Source organism: Thermobia domestica, chromosome 7 (assembly GCF_964235325.1).
Source record: "Thermobia domestica chromosome 7, izTheDome1.hap1.1, whole genome shotgun sequence".
NCBI lineage: Eukaryota > Metazoa > Arthropoda > Insecta > Zygentoma > Lepismatidae > Thermobia > Thermobia domestica.
In genome coordinates this window covers 70008751-70028523 of record NC_137460.1, presented here as the reverse complement: position 1 = coordinate 70028523, position 19773 = coordinate 70008751, and the positions used below count along the sequence as shown (strand labels likewise).

Here is a 19773-nt window from a genome sequence, read left to right as displayed (position 1 = left end):
ACCTAACAATCTTGACCTTAAACACACAAAAATTGGCTTAAACAATGTATAAAAGTACTTTAATTTACTTGTATGCAGTCTAAGCTTTCATTTGATACCCCACATGACTACATTCTAATGAACTTGTGTTACATAATTTATCATTATGTACGCCATTTTTGAACCAACATGGCGGCCACCCTACCAATTGCCGAGGTTGGCAACATTACTTTTCTAGCCCTTCGTACCAATGTCTACCATGATAAAATAGTTGCCACTTTTGGCAATGAGAATCCTACGGGGTGACACATTTCTATATTTTGTTACCCTACTATTATTGCATACTGTAATATTTCACATGTGTATTAATTTCATCAAGGTCAACGTCCAGAACAATTTTGATGAAGATCAGATAAGCTGCATCGATCACGTGCGATTCTTGTGATTGATATTGAAAAGTCATTCAAAGATCGAAAGTGACAATCACAATAATACATAAAAAGAAAAACATGTAAAGGATAATAATATTAAAAGTTTTAAGACGCCTTGTCACTTCACAAGAACTTGTAGCTGTCATAAAAAATTTTGAAATCCAATCTATCTATTTACTACGTACATATTACAATTTCTTGAAAGCAAGAAAGGTATATCCATCTATACAGACAACACTGCACTCTAGTGGACAAACAGTGAACCTCCTCATTAAAAACGTGTATTTTGGCGCACTCCCCCTCCCTGTCCATAAGAATCCGTTGTTTTGGAAGCTTCAAAACTGGTTTTTCCTTTATGTCAGCGGGAGGGCGATAGCAGGTAGCAAGCAAGACGTCACAGAAAGTTGCACACTGTTGAACTCCTTGCATGATGGAAAAAATGTTTTATGACCCTTTCAAGACTATGTGTACATCGTGAAATATGGTAGGGTTGCAAGATTTTTTTCATGACAGCTACGAGTTCTTCTAACGTGCCAACCCCTTTTAGAGAACGTTAACTATTTCAATCTCACCGAGGTCACTGAAGACCACAGTATTCCCCGAAACGCGATTAAGATTATTAGGCAGTCCGAATAGGGGTTAGCTCTATTGGATATCCTCTTAATAGAATTTGGTAATAACCTGAACTCGACTATATCGTACATTGGATAGATGTAAATCTTTACTCTGTGTAAACAATTCCGTACGTGTTGAATTCATTAAGCGACCTATAAATTATTTTATTAACTTTCTCATAAACTATGTGAATGGTGTAGTATAACCTGATCCTCTATATTAATATACATAAAACATTATACTTGAGGGCAGGAAACATGCAATTCTCAATACTCACTATACCTGTATCTTAACTGTAAATAGCTTATAAGGATACAGATGAAAGAAATATAAAGTGCATTACTTTTAATTTAAGGTTTGTGTAATAGTTGGCCCACCGGGATTGCCAGGACCACCAGGTCCACGAGGTCCATCAGGATATCCAGGAATGGAAGGTATGAAAGGCAATAAAGGAGAGAAAGGAGAGAAGGGACCCAAAGGGTATTCACCACAATTCGATCTATTTTTACCAGTAAGTATCAGTTCGATTATAAAATGTGTTATCACCTTACTAAATGTATTTTCTGCTGTTATTACAAATGTTTTAGATATCACGTCTGCGTAAAACTTCCATACAGTGAATCTTTGTTTTCAGGACAGTAATCTTTCGATTAGTTGGTCCTAACTTTCCACTTTTCCCTACTCTGAGTGAGATTTCTCTTTTCTCTGTTCCTTTTGTTTCCTATGTTTTGTATAGTGCCGGACAGAAATCTTTCATTAGATAATGGTGACTGCTTTGAAACAAATGCAGAGCATGAGTATTAATCAGTCATATCTGTAGTTTCGTGTGGAGAAGAAACAAACTTGTGAACGAAAGGTTTAAGAACAACTCAAGTTATTAATATAAACTTTGCCGAAGATTATTCACTTATATCATCATAAAAGAAATATGAAAGACGTTTTGAAACAAAGAAATATAACATACAACTTTGCAAGCGGACGCAAAGAAACCTAACGTAACCAAACTAAAAACGAATCATTTACCGCGTAGTGTTCGTGGTTCAGTGGCATATACGTTCGTGAGACTTCGTGCTAGTAACATCGTCTCTCGCTCGCTGACCGTTTGTGTTGTAAAATTGTTAAATTAGTTTGTGTACTGTGTTAATTCTCAGTGAGATATTTAAGTTTGTGTTAATGTTTTGGATCTGCATATATATATATATATATATATATATATATATATATATATATATATATATATATATATATATTCTTTCTTTTCGAAGTGATTTTTGTGGTCGTGTTTCGACGAAAATTCAACATGAGTTGTTTGCGTGAGAATACCTTACGTATCAATTTTGGTCAAGTAAATCAAAAGCCTACTTCAATTTTTATCCATGAATGCATACGAAACACATTCAAATTAACAATTGGTTAAATTCATAGTATAGAAATGTACTACATAAGGAAACAACTGTATATTAAACTAGTCAACAAGGTGCTGTGTGAAAGAATTCTCGCTTCAACTAATGGTGATGTCAAATACACTGATAGTGACAAGGAATATTTACTTCGTATTGATCTTGCTGACAACAGCTTTATAGCCGTTAAAGTATCTTTGTGCCCCATGGAACTTAGTGACCAACAGTTAACTCGAGTTTTTTCTCATTATGGTGAAATACAGTCAATCATAGACGAACAGTATTCTGCGAACCATGTGTATGTCACCCGTATAATTAAAATGAAGGCTAAACAAAATATTCCTTCATTTATTACAGTGTGTGGTTTAAGGCTATTTTGTAGTTACTCAGGACAAATCCAAACTTGCGCGTTGTGCAAAACACAGGACCATTTTGTTCAAGAGTACCCCCGCAAAAAGTTCCGCAATTCAAAGTTAATCAGCAAGTTAGAAGCTTCCAACCGCCACCGCTTCGTATACGTCATAATCTTCCACACGAAAAAGATGCTTTGCATACTGATAACTACGCGGAATTTCTTCTGCTTACTTCTGCTCGCCCTGGTGCTTCAAGTCAAGATGTTCCAGCAGTTGAAAGATCCTCCCCGACCCACCTATGGAAGGAGTTCGTTCTACTGACCCGGAAGTTCTTGCTCCTTTGGAAACTACTGCAGTACCCTCAACTAATTCTGATCCCAAGGTCCAGGAAATTATCCAGGAAGGACAACTTGCTGATGTAGGTGACCAACCGTCAGTTCAGGATTTAAAAGTTGTTCCGAGTGCTTCCATGGACCATGATAATCAATCTGACGTGCACTTGGTAGCAGACTCAAACATCATCCTTGACACGAATGTACAACCCTTTACCAGTGACTCTACTAGTGAATCTGATCTCAGTGCCTCTGTATACGAAAAACGTAAACTTTCCAAACTAAAGACAAATGTTAGTTTAGTTTCAAAAAATTCTAAAGGAGACGTAGTACCGATGTTACCCAAGTTTCAGGTGCCCGAACCCGGGCCACTTTGGAAAAGTTGAAAGCTGGTAACCCCGTTGGGAACGGCTTATAATTATCTTCCTTGTTATATTGTGGTTTATATTTCAGTCATTTATGCAGTGTTTAACATTTCGCTTCACTATTTTTTGTTTATGTTTATGTATAGTTTTAGTTTTTCCACCATTAACTTAAATGAATTTACATCTCCTGTTAAACAAGAAGCATTAAGAGACTTTATCTACAAAGCAGATATTGATGTGTTGTTCGCTCAAGAAGTAGCCCTTCAAGAGTATGGTTATCTTTCATATCATACATGCTATTCTCGTTTTACGGAGAATAGGCTAGGTACAGCAATCATCTATCATAATGATCTAGAGTTTAAGGCCGTTAATGATCACCCAAATAAACGAATCTCCGTTGGAATGCTTGAACGCATCAAACTATGTAATATTTAGTGCCATCTGGGTCTCACAAAAAGCGAGAGAGACAGAATTTCTTCAATACTGATCTTGCACAGGCTTTATTTATTGATACCAACCCTTGTATATTAGGTGGAGATTATAATTCCGTTTTACAGCCTATTGAGCAGACTCCAAACTTTCTTTCCTGAACTCCAGTGAATAGTAGACACAATCTAATTGATGTGTGGCGTCACTTTCGACCCACTGACCCAGGTCACTCATTTCATACGTCAAAATCATCCAGTCGCTTGGACCGTTTTTACGTAAGTCGCTCACTTGTAGCACAAGTACGACATGTTACCCTCGAACCTGTCTGTTTTAGCGATCACTATGCTCTTATTATGAGAATAACCCTACCAGTGTCAAAATTCTTGAGAAGTAGTCCTCTTTGGTATTTTAATATTTCTATACTTATGGATCCTGAATATCAGCATTTAATTAGAGAGGAATGGAGGATCTTGTACCCATTAATATCACGCTATCAGATCAAACGTATGTATTTTTGGGACAAGCGAGTTAAACCTAGATTTCGATCCATAAGTAAGCAGTATTGTATCCAAAGGAACCAAGCATATAATACTCAATACAACTATTACTCACTCCTACCCAAGGAATACATGCAAGAACAATTGCAAGGCCACCTGGTCAGGCCTCAAATACAAGAAATCAAAGCCCATCTATTGTCATTGCATAAACAACGAATGTGTGGTTTTTTTGTTGGCAGCAAAATTGCCCCGGCTGATGAAACGGAACAGGCTAGCATTGTACAAATTCAAAAAGAACGACACAGAGGCAAACAAAAGTTGATTTCATCTATTAAGGGCAAGGATGGCCAAATTTATGAAGGTTTGCAGGCACTTCCCCAATTTGTTCAGCATTATAAAAAACTGTATTCAGCACCTCAGGTAACGAATGTGGACGAATCTCTTTTAGACTATATCCCTTCAATCCTAGATGTGAATGCTCAAGAGTATCCAAACAGTCCCTTTACCATCGATGAAGTTGAGACCTCTATTAGAATAGGAAAACGTGACAAATCTACTGGAATTGACTCTCTTCCTTTAGAATTTTATCTTAGTTTTATTGATATTCTTGCCCCCATTCTAACGGATCTCTTCAATGAATATCGAGAAAATTTTACTTTAGGAGAATCTCTCCCTACGGGCATTACTGTTTTAATACCTAAAATGCCTAACTCTACGTCTATTGATAGTTATTGTCCGATCATGCTTTTATGTGCCGATTTAAAATCTTAACCCGATGTCTAGCGCTTGGTATGAACCATTATATGGGAGAGTTGCTTAGTTCCTGTCAATACGGTCATGGACACCATGCGTTACTTTATGAAGCTTTAGCTAACGCAAGAGATGTCATAGCTTATGAAGAGACTGCCGCCCCCACTCCTGTGGCCATTCTATCCATTGATTTTTCACAAGCTTTTGACAGGGTATCACACGACTATCTCTTTATAGTCCTACACAAATTTGGATTTAATGGCACTTTTCTGTCCATGCTTCAGGAAGTGTATCACAATAGAATTCCGAATTGAAAATTAATGGTGGTTTAAGCTCCGTTATCCCTTTGTGTACTGGAATTCTTCAAGGTGACACCATGTCCAGTATTCTATTTATTCTCTCAATCGCACCTCTAATATACGCGGCGCAGACCAAACTCAATGGCATCAAAATTTACTACGCTTCTATTTCAGTCGCAGTTACTTAGATGATGTACACTTCTATGTGAACAGTATTTTTCACCCTCGAAAATATTCAGAGTCTTTTAGACGCGTATGAAAGCATTTCAGGAGCAATATTAAATAAACAAAAGATAAAGCTCCTCTGTATTCATCCAAAATACCAGTATCAATACAGTGCGTACTACACGGCAGTTAATTCCATCAAAATCCTAGGTATTGAATGGTCCAATAACATCAAACAAACCATTACTTTCAATTATGATATCATAGCACACAAAATACGTGGTCTTCTAATACGACATAAACCTCGCAATATGAACATGATCAGTAGAAATTTCTTTCTCAAACAAAAAACTTTCAGCCTTCTGTGGTTTGTTTGCTCTATTTTTCCTCTCCCCTACAAACATACAAATTCCTCACGAGTCACGGTTTGTTCTTTCTGTGGCATAATAAAGTGTTTCACGTTTCACGTCAGCAACTCGTGCTACCTACGGCACAAGGTGGAATCGCATTTCAAAAGATATCGCTCCAAGCTCAGGCACTACTATTGAGACGAACCATCGACGTATTCACGAATGATAAGAACAGTGTATCTAGTAAAGTTATCTCTGCTTGTTTAGCTTGTGTCAACCTCCAAACACCTATTAATATTTTTTCTTGGGGCCATAAATTCCCACACCTGCGAGAACCAGTTCTTGATATAGCCTATGGGCTGATTGCCCGAAGCAACTTATATCTCATGCCTGTTAGAGCAATTTAGAGTCGTTATGTGCAAACACAACACTTCGTCACGCTTCATATTCAATTGAAAGAGCCACAACTTCACCGGCCTTATATTTGGCGAAATTTTAACTCTCCTTTCTTAACTACTCAACAGAAATCGCTCTGGTAGTTCATCGTAAACAACAAATACGAAACGCGAGACCGACTCTTTAACTTAGGAATAGTGGATCACAATATGTGTTTTCACTGCAATAACAAAGATACTCTTGAGCATCGCTTACAATTTTGTACATAGATTCAAAATATCTGGCACCATTTTAGCCTACTTATAAGTAAGATTTGTCGCTTGTCTCCCCACTACATTACGGCTAACAATATTCTTATTTATCCTGATTTTCATTATTTTCCTAATGCAAAAAATAACAGTGTATTTTGGCTTGCTGCATATACTCTTCTATATGTGCTTACCACACATCGACCGTATCATGTCGATGTGTATTCGTCTTATCTCCATTTGCAGAAATTTCCTGTGCAATATAAACGAAAACATTTTGCCAATTATTTGGTTGTCTTGGTTTGATAACCTAGCATGTAGTTTTCTTAACTGTGAATTGTTATCTATCTTTTAACCAACATGTTTTGTCTCGATTGAATAACAGCCCTATGTGATTACTATAAACTCTTTGCAATAATGTCGTCTTAACTTCATAACACTTGTATTTACTATTCATAATTGTCAATTGTTCCTTCTTTCTTTATTTTTTTATTTTTTATTTTTAATTTTTAATTTTTTCTTTTAATTTGTCCCAATTTACCTTTCTATATAGTTTCCCCCCACCACATTGTTTCTGTATTACCTTTGTAACTGCCTAATGTAACTGTAATTAAATTGTCAATAAAGTCTAAAAATGTGGTCAAGGCGCTCGACTAGTAATCTGGAGGTTCTTGGTTCGAATCCACATCGGGCATTCTTTTACTTTAGGATTTTTGATGGCGATTGATCGTCGATGACACAGTTTTATTATATTAAGATATTTGAATACCAAATATTTCAATACTTGAACTATCAAATCTTCAGGAATAATAATAGTAATAATAATAAACTAATAATAATAATTATTATCTCGTAGAAGATTAAAAGCTAGGAGCTAATTATCGCTCAGGTCATACCATTACAAGCAGAAACGTGACATTTGGAAATAATATTTTGGTTTTGTTTAATGTTGCCCACGAGAAGAGGAATTTCTCATCTCGTTTGTAAAACAAACAAAATAACATGAGACAAGATTTTACATTCGAGACGGGACAAGGCTAACTCAAATTATTGTCTCGCTTTGGAGATGGGAATTGAGACGACACGAAAAGTATCGTAAACATTTCTCCTCTTATCTCGATTCTCGAAATAGTGTACGTCCATTCTTTAAGTAACAATTGCTCTGTAGACTGAATCTTATAGGCTATTTTGTTACTTTGTATTTCAGAGCTCATTGAATTATGGTCTGTGTAGGTATTGTTGTAACAAAGCTTTTATATTTACCGGCACTATGCACTTCTGTTGAAAAAGCTAGAAACTAAGTCCAAAAAACTGAGCCTAGATACAGCACAATTCTCACAGACCTGTACACAGGGAATTACATTTTTCCTCCGTTCTTTATATCGACACTTGCTGCAAAAAGTACTTGTGTCGACGATAGCCAAGCGTGATGAGGCACTAAGTAGCTCATAGAAGTTCGTAGAATCTGAAGAAACTCGATTCGAAACTCTCTCTCTGATGTTTTTCTTTACTTTTTAAACGTCAAGATATGATGAAATAATTAAAAATGTACCTTAAGATTTGTTACACAAGTATATTTCAAATTTAATACTTCTGCGTTCAATTTGCTGTCTATTGCATATATATTGCATTTGTTTTTACTTTTAGTTCCAAAAGGAACACTTTAAGATTCTCTTGGATGGGTGTGAAATTAGACTAAAATAAATTCAAATAAGCATGTAATAAGAAATGTATATGCTAAACTAATTTTATATCTGATAAAATATATTTCTACTGTAAATATATTTGATAAGCAATTAATTATACAATACTGAGAAATTAAAAAAAAGTTGTATTTTAGATAAAGTACACTTACTACAATGAAGTAACTTTATTTTCTTTCCTGTCACGAATATAAATGTTCATCACTTACTGGAAAAGGAACAGTCATGCTCCCAGCTTTACCAATAATTTCTATATCCTTTTCGTCTTTTCGTAAATAGTAGTCCGATTAATATAAATTCTTAAAATATTTTGTAATTTGCTAATGAAAAGAGGTACGAATTTTCCACACATAAGAAACAATTGATTCCTGCTGCGGTGTAACATGTGAATGAAATGTGTGAGACAACCGTTAAGAGCATGAACTAATCATTCGACATTCAGTCAGTAATTATCAGTTCCTATCTTTCCGAAAAGAACGGCTGCTGGGAAAAAGAATCCTAGGTCTTTTATGTTGAGATTCTCAACTTTCACTCCTCTTTCTTAAAGAGAAGTAGAAAAAATTGAAGAACTCAAGGAAATTAAGTGGAGCTTATATATTATTAAATCATTGTAGCAATCATCTTTATAAAATCGAAATGTCACTTGTCTGATGTAGTTATGTGTTAAGAAATAGACCACTAAAATTCACATTTTGTAACTTGTAATACTGTCTGATATACAAGCCAGGCAGTCTCGTTTTGAAATGGTTGGTTTCGGGAGAGGACTAATTGGTGGAAACACGCGCCACATTAAACGTTTCCTTTTGTTATTATAAATACAATTATCATCATAAATGAAATGAAAGAAAGTATTCACACAAACAGTTATCACGACATATTTAATAAATGTCACCTCTGGAAGAAGTGGCTATAAGAACGGACTCTGTGTCTTCCATCCAGAGGCTGGACAGTCGTACTCACATTATGTATTTTCACACATGTTTTAGTACAAATTTAACTATATTCATTATAGTTAGGTTTGAGATGTCGATATGAAGTAGGCTGGAGAAAACAATTGGAAAGAGAAAATAAGAAATAAAGAAGTTCTGAGTGAGAAGAATTAATGAAGAAAAGGAAAGAAATTGTCAGGACACTGTCTAATGATATATTGCCTTATAAGAGGTACATTTGAAAGATTAGTTTCTGGAAGGAGTAAGAGGGGAAGAAACTGTCAGTCCTGAACGATATGAAGATCGAAAATTCTGATGTCTTAACAAAAACGAAGCTTGAGAATAGAAATGAAAGATTGGTTTGTTGCAAGGACCTGTCAATGTGAGCAGAACACTGATGATGATAGTATGGTTATAGCCGAGCTCATAATAAAATACATAGGATTTGTTGTTTTCATCATGATACATAATAACCTCCTCTCTTGGGGTAAAAACTAGGATTATTTACGCGGTATATTCATATTTATAATATCATCATCATCATCATCATCATCACCATAGGTATTCTGCCTTTATTGGCAGGTCACTTGCCGCAGCTGAGAAGCTTCCATGCTCCACGGTCCTACGCTAACCTTTTCGTCTTCGCGTATGATCTTTCTGTTTTAATATCATCCATTAATTGTAGTCTCCTTCGCCCCCTCCCTCTCTTTCCCGCCACCATACCCTCTAGGACGTCCCTCATGATACAATCTCTTCTTAGGCAATGTCCCAACCAGTTTCTCTTCCTCTTCCTAATAATATCCAAAAGTGTTCTTTTCTCACCCACCATTTCTAACACTCTCTCATTCGTTTTCCGCTCTACCCAACTAATTCTTTCCATTCTTCTCCACACCCACATTTCGAACGCTTCCAGTCGATTTTCGTCACCTTTACGTAATGTCCACGTTTCCGCCCCATACAGTACAACATTCCACACGAAGCATTTTATGAGTTTTTTTCTCAACTCTTTATTCAAGGTCCCACAAAACAGACTTTTCTTCCTCCTAAAGGCTTCTTTCGCCATTCCTATCCTTGCTTTTATTTCACGTTCACACTTCATGTCATTACTAAGAATACTACCCAGGTATCAAAAACTATTCATTTGTTCTATTTTCTCCCCTCCTACTTTTATATTTGACACAGACCCCTTCGTTCCAATCACCATGGCTTTTGTCTTTCTAACATTTATTTTCATCCCATATTCCTCAAAACCCTTTCTTAATTTTTCTAACATTTTATTGATTTTCTTTTCAGATTCTGCAACAAGCGCCATATCGTCTGCAAATCTGATGCATCTAATCATTCTACCTCCTACCGAAATGCCATCATCATCATGTAGGCTCTTTTTCACTATCTCTTCTAGATAGACATTAAATAGTGTTGGCGAGAGGCAGCATCCTTGTCGAACTCCCCTTCCAATTGCACTCTCTTCCGTCAGTTCTTCCCCTATCCTAACACTTACTTGTTGGTTCATGTATAAGTTTCTTATGAGCAGGGCCCGGATCTTGTTGACCTAAAATTTTCTAAAACTTGACCTATAAAATGACACTAAAATTCCTGTAAAATGACCCTAAAATTCACAAAAATTAACCTTAAAACTTACGTTTTTAAAACGTTTATTTCGTTAAACACTGACATTTTTTGAATATCTATTAGACTTTAATTATCTTTTCTCAGTCATTTTTAAAATTTTTGTTTCAGTTAGTTGCAGTCAATTGTACAGCATTGTACGTACTGAAAGCATCAATTCACTCCAGAGTTGTAACTAGGAAGCACACTTAAAGAATAGAAGTTCGCAAGTATAGACTGTATACACAAGAATAATAGATAAAAACCCTGTTTAAAATCTTTGTGTCTTCTAATCCATTTTTAGTCATTCGCGTGATCACATCTTTTGTGGTTATCAACTCAAACCATGTGTTTGACCATCTACCAACCCCTACCTCTCGCTAACCAGCTGCAGCTTAGTGTTCATTAGCTTTTTAGGAATGCAGTTTTCCACCCCAATATTCAGGAAGCAGGAAAAGATAGAATTTCGTATTTTCCAAATCCGTAAACAGTGTTCATTTTAAGATTTCCTTATGTAAAAGAAAAAGGACTAAAAAGACCATAAGTGACCTGAAAGTTACGTTAAAATATTAAAAAATGACCTGAAACTTCAAAATGGCAAAAAGTGACCAAAAGTTGACCCTAAAAAAATTTACTTTTAGAACCTTGAGTTGACGGATAACGTTTCTATTTGAACTTGCCTTGTCCTATGCGTAACAGAAAAAAGTTGACTTGTCAACAAGATCCGGGCCCTGCTTATGAGTCTTCTATCTTTCCATTCCAACCCTATCTTTGTTAGAACTCCCAACAACAATTCTTAATTCACGCGGTCAAAAGCCTTTTCTAGATCAATAAATACAACATACACCTCTTTCCCTTTTTCTATAAATCTCTCACCGATCGCCCTTAATAGTCCAATAGCATCTCTTGTGCCCTTGCCTCTTCTGAACCCGAACTGCTCCTCCTCAACATCTTTATTTGTTCTTCCATATAACCTTCTATTCAGTATTCGGAGCAGAATTTTAGCTGCATGAGATATGAGACTAATAGTTCTATAATCCTCACATCTCTTTGGGTTCGATTTCTTAGCCATCGGTATCATGATCGTTTTCAGAAAGTCTTTTGGCCATTCTTCTGTTTCATATATTTCATTGCATAGTCGCAACAATTCTTTCTTTCCCTTGTCTCCTATATTTTTAATGAATTCGATTGGTATGTTATCTATTCCGGTTGCCTTTCCATTCCTAATCTCGGATCTAGCCTTTTCAAACTCTTCCCGAAGAATACTAAATCCTTTATCATCCTCGCCTACTTCATTTTCTACTTCAACATTTAGGCTACACGGTCTATCCCTACTCTCATATAAGTCTTCAACGTATACTTTCCACCTTCCTATGACCTCATTTCTCTCGCTGACTACCTTCCCATTCTTATTTTCTACTGCCATCATAATACCCCCTTGTTTCATCCGAAATTCCATAGATTTCACCTCCTTGTACATTTCCTCATATTTCCCAACTCTTTCTAATTCTTCTAAGTCCTCGCATATTCTTTTGTAAAACTCTTCCCTCGCTCTGTCTGTTTCTCTTCGTAATTCATCATTTAACTTTCTGTACATCTTTCTGCCCTCTTCTGTATCAACCTGTTTCCACATCTTCCTCTCCCTCATTTTCTGCAACATGTGCTCTGTAACCCATGGTTTTTTTTAGCAGTTTTGTGTTCGCGGTAACCTACTGCTTTTTCTGCAGCCTGCTGTAAGCAACGTTTAATATGTTCCCACCGTGCGTTACTACCTGCGCCTATCCTTTCCTCGTTTGAACATTTTTCTTCGAATTTTTCAACGAAAAGATTTCTTATTTCCTCGTTTTTCAACTTTTCAGTATTCAACACTTTGTTACCCACTTTTCTTCTGCCTACATTTTTCAGCTGAATATCTACTTCGGCCAGCACAAGATTGTGATCAGAGAAAATATCAGCCCCGGGAAGGGTCTTCGCGTTCTTTAAGCTATTCCGATACCTGTCCTGATTTATAATATAGTAAACAGTTTTTCTGATTGACAGACTTTAGTTGAATGAACATATAGAACGTATTGGAAATGGCGAACGAAAATATTCTCATTTTTATTTCTAGCAGCAGTAGTAGATGAAGATTAAGAAGTAGCAAATTATGAAAACTCCGCAGTTCTAGGAAACAATATCATTTGTTCTTGATGAGTCACATTTTTGATTCGTATTAATGACTCTTCTTAATTGATACTTACAGGACTGAACTGCATCTTCGCGAAGAACACTAAAGTTGAGCAAATATGGCGGGATAAGGTACCATTGGATTTCTTCACTGGTTTCAAAATTCTTAATTCTTTCTTGATGATCAGCTGTATGCAACGACTTTTTGAAATTCCATGTAGATACCAATCAGCTTAGTTCTATTGTCGCTATAGATATGTATGCATCTACCTCGATGAGATACGAATCTTCTTGAAACAGCCAAAATGATTGAGCAGTAGGATCACTCACAACTTCGAGATGAATAGCCTTTATTGCTAGACATACAAACACTGCAATGTAGCATTTCACCTCTGTTTTTTCACTTCTTGGTACCAGTTTTGATGTAAATAAGACCAGCAAACTCAATTCTAGTATTTGCGAAAGGTTTAGTTAGCTCCATTCTATGTTTCGGTAGTTGTTTTATTAGACGACTTTAATTGTTGATATGTAATGCATTTTCTAATAACTTGCTTAATGGCATTTTTACCAATAAGTATCCAATACCTATGCCTTAGTGATACTATAAATAACTGACATCCAGAATGTAGGAATCGGCTGTGTTCATGTTCTCTAATTAGCCTTGTTAGATGATGATCTGTTCGTAGGATAATTTCATGTTTAGCATGAAATTCAGACATTTTTAATCGTCCACAAACTCTTAGCAATTGTTGATCTTATATGAAAGGATTGAGACAAAAGAATTTGCTGTTAATGCCAACTGTTCCATTTTCTTTAGGGTTAACCATTTCCTTAGCATAGACTGAATTTTGAACTTCTCATATTACTCTAAAATAACTTCAATTTCTTCCAACGTAAGAGCGTCTACATTTCTTTTTATTTTATTCACTACATTCAATCTCTGCTGTAGTTCTGCAACCACATACAACAAAAATAAATCCTTCGCAATCTTGATTTTGTTCAAAATATCGATGGTGTGTCAACGAATTTTTGTTACTTGCTAAGACGTCTTCTCATCTGTCATGAATCAGATTCATCTTTACTAACGGAATATCGGGTACTCCTTTTTCTGTGAGAGAAACTCTTGCGCCACCACTGAATGACTTAGAATCATGCATTTTTGGGTAAAGCAGATTACAAGTCTAAGACAATAACGTGGCTAATGGCTAATAGTTTTGGAGATATTCACCCCTACAGTTCATGTTTCTACAGTTTTGGACAGCACTAGCTCTGAAATTATACATTTCTGATCACAGCTTTATATGAACATTTTTCCTAATTTCCATGTCAAAAATTACCATTTCCAATTTTTTCCGTCTAGTTCATTAAAACCCTCCTTTTACTTTCTTTTTATATATATATATATATATATATATATATATATATATATATATATATATATATATATATATATATATATATATATATATAATGAAGTATCAAAAAGTACGAGGGGCATACTGAAAGTCGTGAGGAACATGTTTTCACAACTGTAAACTGTTGTTGTAAGTGAAACCGAATATATCATCCCAATCTACAGTCCTTTCTTTCTTTCTTTCTTTCCTTCCTTCCAGACATTGACGCTGTTTGTTTCTAGCATGTGTTCACAGACAGGATTTCCAAAATGGCGGACAGCGATGTTTCGTTTCGACAGCGTGTTGTGACTGAATTCTTGTTAAAGAGGATCAATCTGCTTCTGAAATTCAACTCAGACTGCAGTGTGCCTATGGAGATGTGTGTATAGGTGCCAGCAGTGTTAGGATGTGGGTGCAACATTTTAAGGATGGAAACACGAGTATCGAAGATGAGCCTCGCAGCGGGTGTCCTCGAACTCCCCCCACGGAACGCAATAAGGTAAGGGTTTATGAGCTGATTAGGGGAGATAGGCGTATCACTGTGAATGAAATCGCTGCCAAACTTGGTGTTGGACATAGTGCAAGTAATGGTTCTCAGCTTAGGTTATAGGAAGGTTTGTGCCCGTTGGGTCCCACGTTTATTAACCTAGGATGGTACTCGGCAAGCAGGGCATCAGTGTCCACGGGCAACTGGAACGGAATTCTATTGTAAGGGTATTTTCAAACTTGCAGAACGAAGGGAAATATATTTGGTTTCACTTACAAATTAGGGTTGTGAAAAAATGTTGTTCACAACTTTCAGTGTACCCCTCGCCGAAGATACCAGAAACGGTAACGATTTACTATCTGCAGTGAAAACAATATCAAATGGTAATTTCAAACGGAGGTGTGGTGTGGTAATGAAAATATCGACAAAGGCATCAGGAACGAAATGATTTTTTTTTAAAATTTAACGAGAGACAAGAACATGAATGGCATGAAAGAGCATACGCAGAGAAATACATCGTTTGTCTCAAGCTTGTACAGCGGGGGACACTTCTAAATGGTACACCTTAGCCGTAAATCTCCATATGGCTGTACCATTTAGAAGTGTCCCCCGCTGTACTTAGAATGGTAATGGATATATAATAATGGAAATGATTGTAAACGGAAAGATTAATGATCCACCTGACCGCCAGTACTCCAGTATGTATGAGCTCTCAGAAGTCATGGGAAGAATCGAACAAACACAATCGTGTGGCGTTTGAGAGTGGTGAAGATAACATGAGACGTCGTCAACATGATAACTTGACAGTGTACGGAAAGTGATGACAGTGAGCATGACATTACGTCGAAGAACCATAAAGACTGGTATGGTATGTGCAATAAGCAAACCTAGTCTGTTAAAGTGTATGTTGAAAATGGTGGTCTGGCATAAATGAATCGAGGAGCACACACAAATATTGTTTGACAGAATGTAGCATCGCATATGAAATAGCTTTACAGGCTGCAGTAATACGTTGCTGCATATCCTGTGTTTGTTGTTGGCACATTCCGGTAGATAATATCCTTCAGTTTCCTCCAGAGCCAAATGTATAACGGCAATAAATCTGTAGAAGAAGCCGGTCATTTGACAGTTCCGCTGTACTGGCGATCAAGAGGGTCACTTGTCTTTCTGATTACAACACTTCCATTGTCATATCTTCGTTACTATTTTAAGAAGAATCGGTGTTGTATTTCTCTGCGTATTCTCTTTCATATCATTCATGTTTTTGTTTATCGTTCCATTACAAAAGATTTAGTACCTTTCTGATTACCCGTTTGTCGATATTTACCTTACCACATTGTATCTCCGTTTGAAAAGCCCCATCTGAAATTGATTTTTACGGCAGACCTTGTATCGCTGCTGTTTCTCGTTTCTTGGGAATTTCAAGTGGTACTTTTGGATAGCTTACGTTGTATATACAGTGTAAATCAAGAAGTAAGGGTAAATAAATGCAACATCTTTTATCTCCATAGACGTTGAAGAACTACATATATAACTTTTTAGACATGGTTCCTGCACAACAATGCACTTTTCATATAGTGTACTCATATTTTGTGCCTCGTCACGAAGTCAAATCATCAGCACCAGCTGGATCTTATAATCTGAGCTGAACTGCCAATCAACCAGCACCTGCTTATAATGATAATAGATGTGGTTCAAAGGGCAGTAGATATAATTCGATTCCACTGGTCAAGACTGTATGGAGGATGGTAAAACAACTCAAAGTCAATCCTGTTCCGAATGTCTACTGTTGTCTTTACAGTACGAGGTCTGACATTATCGTGAAGTACTGTAGTGAAAGACTTTAAGTTGGTATCATGAAAGCAGTTTCTTCAATGTTTTCTACAGTGGTCTAGATACTCTGGTGCAGTATGATTACTGTATGATTTAGAGACCCAGTTGGTTTCCTGTCGTAATAATGGAGGGTGTAAACCTCTTTAGACAGTTATAATAGTAGGTCATAGAAAAACCATTCTTGACGTTTTCTAATTTTATTTTTAAATCTCTTGGTCAATGCGATTGGACCGGAGAACTAGATTTTGCCTTCACAGTCCCTGAGAGCAGATTATGGTCCTTGTTCCAATGCACAATATTTGGCTACGCCATTCCTGATAAGTGGATTTCGGCCCTAAAAACGCTCAGAACAGATTATGGCTCCCATAAGCCCTACATCTTATTCACCCTTTCCTCTGAGTTTATGTTCCCTGATACCTATGAGGACTAAGACTTCGGTTCTTTTATCTTTGGCTCAGCAGGCTGTGAGAAGCTTCTGGCTTCTGAGATTATGGCCCCCACCGCCCGTGTAAACAGGTTTTTACTTCCCTCCGTCAAAATAACATCTTCGTAGAAGAATCATCTTCAGCCTCTTAGAAGCATTTAGACAGACTGACATATACAACTATCAATCCACAGATTAGTATTACTTTTCCGTATGTACAGTACGCAGCAAAAAAAAAAAAAAAAAACTGCAACACGGGCATGTAAGGTTATTGTGAAACTATGCCTAACAGTGCAGCGAATCAACATAACATCTAAGTGGCTCGAATCACTCCAGGAGAAACCTCGGCGTCCTCCCCTGCACATTTATTTTGGAGCAAAAGACTTTGTAATAAACTTACATGATCATGTTGCAGGTTTTTTTTTGCTGCTGACTGTACACAATAAACTTCATTTTCATAGCTTTCGTTTATTTAATGGGTTAAACTCCGTTAAGTTTTGTTACATTTACTTATATAACGGTACAATGAACAGAATTTAAAGTAACCTAACGTGTGTTAACAGAACGCATGTCTATTCTGTAAACATACTTGCACAATCCAATATCTTATTTATTACATATCTTAGAAGACATCCAATGTTACTAACATATATATCTAGACAACGACCACTAAACATTTCACATCCAGATCCCTAACAAATTTCAGTACCAGATCGATCACAAACTACCTCCGCTTAACAGAAAGACACGCGCATAATTGTACAACCATTTTCACTTTATATTATCAAGAGCTCGGAATATGAAAACAAGGGTTATCTGCTAAAATGTCCTTAAGCTGCTTTATTTTTGTCTATACGATACCACTTAGAAAACTATGTTTTAAGATGGAGTGCTAAGGAGAGTCGTTTCTTTCTCCCGCTAGCGCAATGGTGGCAGTACAACACATGACTAGTGCTTAATTTTCATTAAAATAATATTGTTTTAGTATCTCACGATGATACTCTTTAGGCTAAAAAAAAAGGCAATGATAAAGAATGGTATGATAAATACATAATAAACGCCATTTTCATATCTTTCATTTGTTTAATAGGTTAAATTCAGTTATGCTTATTAGTGGGCGTTTTCAATTGACGGAATGAAAAATATGGGTCAGGGAAGGAAAACCACCAAATATTCACTTGTACTGTATTGTTTGCTTAAAACTTATTGTGACTCAGGATTAACATGGATGAGTACTCTCTAGCGCCCTCTACTTATCATTTTACGAGCCTCCTCTCTCAGAAGTCTGCTTCATTTAGTGCTGCTTGCAGAAACTAGTACTGCTTACTACTGCACAACTTAATACTTCACATGTGTAATAATGCCTTTAAGATCTACTGCCATGCCAATTGTGACCAAGATCAGGTACGATATATATTATCCTTGTGATTGACATTATAGAAAAAAGCAAATAAATAACGAAAGTGGGAATCATAATAACACATAAAATGAAAACATGAAAATAAAAGAACTTTTAGAGAACGTTAAGTATTTCAATCCCACGAATAAAGATGAGGATACAGTCACTAAATACCACATTATTGCTTGAAACCTGATTAACATTTTTAGGCACTATAAATAGCGGGTTAAGTATATTGGTTATTCCTATATTAGCATTTGGTTGTTACCTGCACTTGAGTATACTGTACTACCATGAGCAAAATAAATGACGCGTCTCTTTATTTTGAAGTTTTTTGAAAATATCTCCGTTTTCTTTATATGTTCGAAATTTCGGAAGGTTTCCCCAGCAGGACAGGTTAATAACAAACCCGTTTTTAATATTTGTGTTAGATATTAGCTTAAAATAAAGAAATTAGAAGCAAAAAACTTTAAATCGACAGAAATCTCGAGAATTACCAACTCTGCTAAAGTGGGAAATTTTCAAGAACACGAGGGAATTCTGCATTTCAACACGAAGCAGCGACATCTATGTCATTGAGAGAAATGTGGATTAAATCTACAAACTAAACTTTTAACGAATATTTCTAGTATGTCTTATTATATGCATTATCTGCAAACTCCAAATATATAAATATATGCTAAGTACTAACATAAAGATAGAGCAAATAGTGGAAATTATCTATGGAAAAGGACGAATTGGTAGGACGATCGTAATGAAATATCGTCTTTACCGGAACAGGCTCAGTTCACGTGAAGAAACAAATAGCTCAGTTAGTTAAAGCAACGAGTCTGTATGCTGAAGGTAGCGGGTTCGATCCCGTGGAATTGCCGTTATCATTTTTATCACTACACTACGGTTATTTTTTTTTATTTTTTTATTTGGGAAAGAATCAAATTGTAACGTATGTGTAAAACTCATGACGATACCAAAAAAAGAAAAAATGCTGTTGTCGCACTTGCATTAGCGTCCCTAATTTTGTTTGCAAACAGTTTCGTAATTATTTCCCCTGTGCTCACTGCTCACCATATGCTCGCTCGCGCATAACGAATGTTTCCCAGTAAATGTTAATTCTAATTTGGAGAATTTTATAAAGTTTCACAATATTTCTCACTAGATAGTCTTCTGTCTACGTGTTTGGATATTTTGATAACAGATTTCCCTATTAAATGTTTAATTTTC

The 19773-nt window shown here is 36.2% G+C and overlaps 1 protein-coding gene across 1 annotated transcript in view; it reads left to right on the top strand.

Annotated features, from left to right (window-relative positions):
• The window catches only part of LOC145690182 (uncharacterized), a 73644-nt gene that overhangs the window by 18781 nt on the left and 35090 nt on the right, over positions 1-19773 (top strand). Inside the window, exon 2 of the mRNA XM_081764818.1 lies at positions 1381-1536. Coding sequence (XP_081620944.1) covers positions 1381-1536 — 156 coding nt within the window. The remainder of the gene's footprint in view (positions 1-1380; positions 1537-19773) is intronic.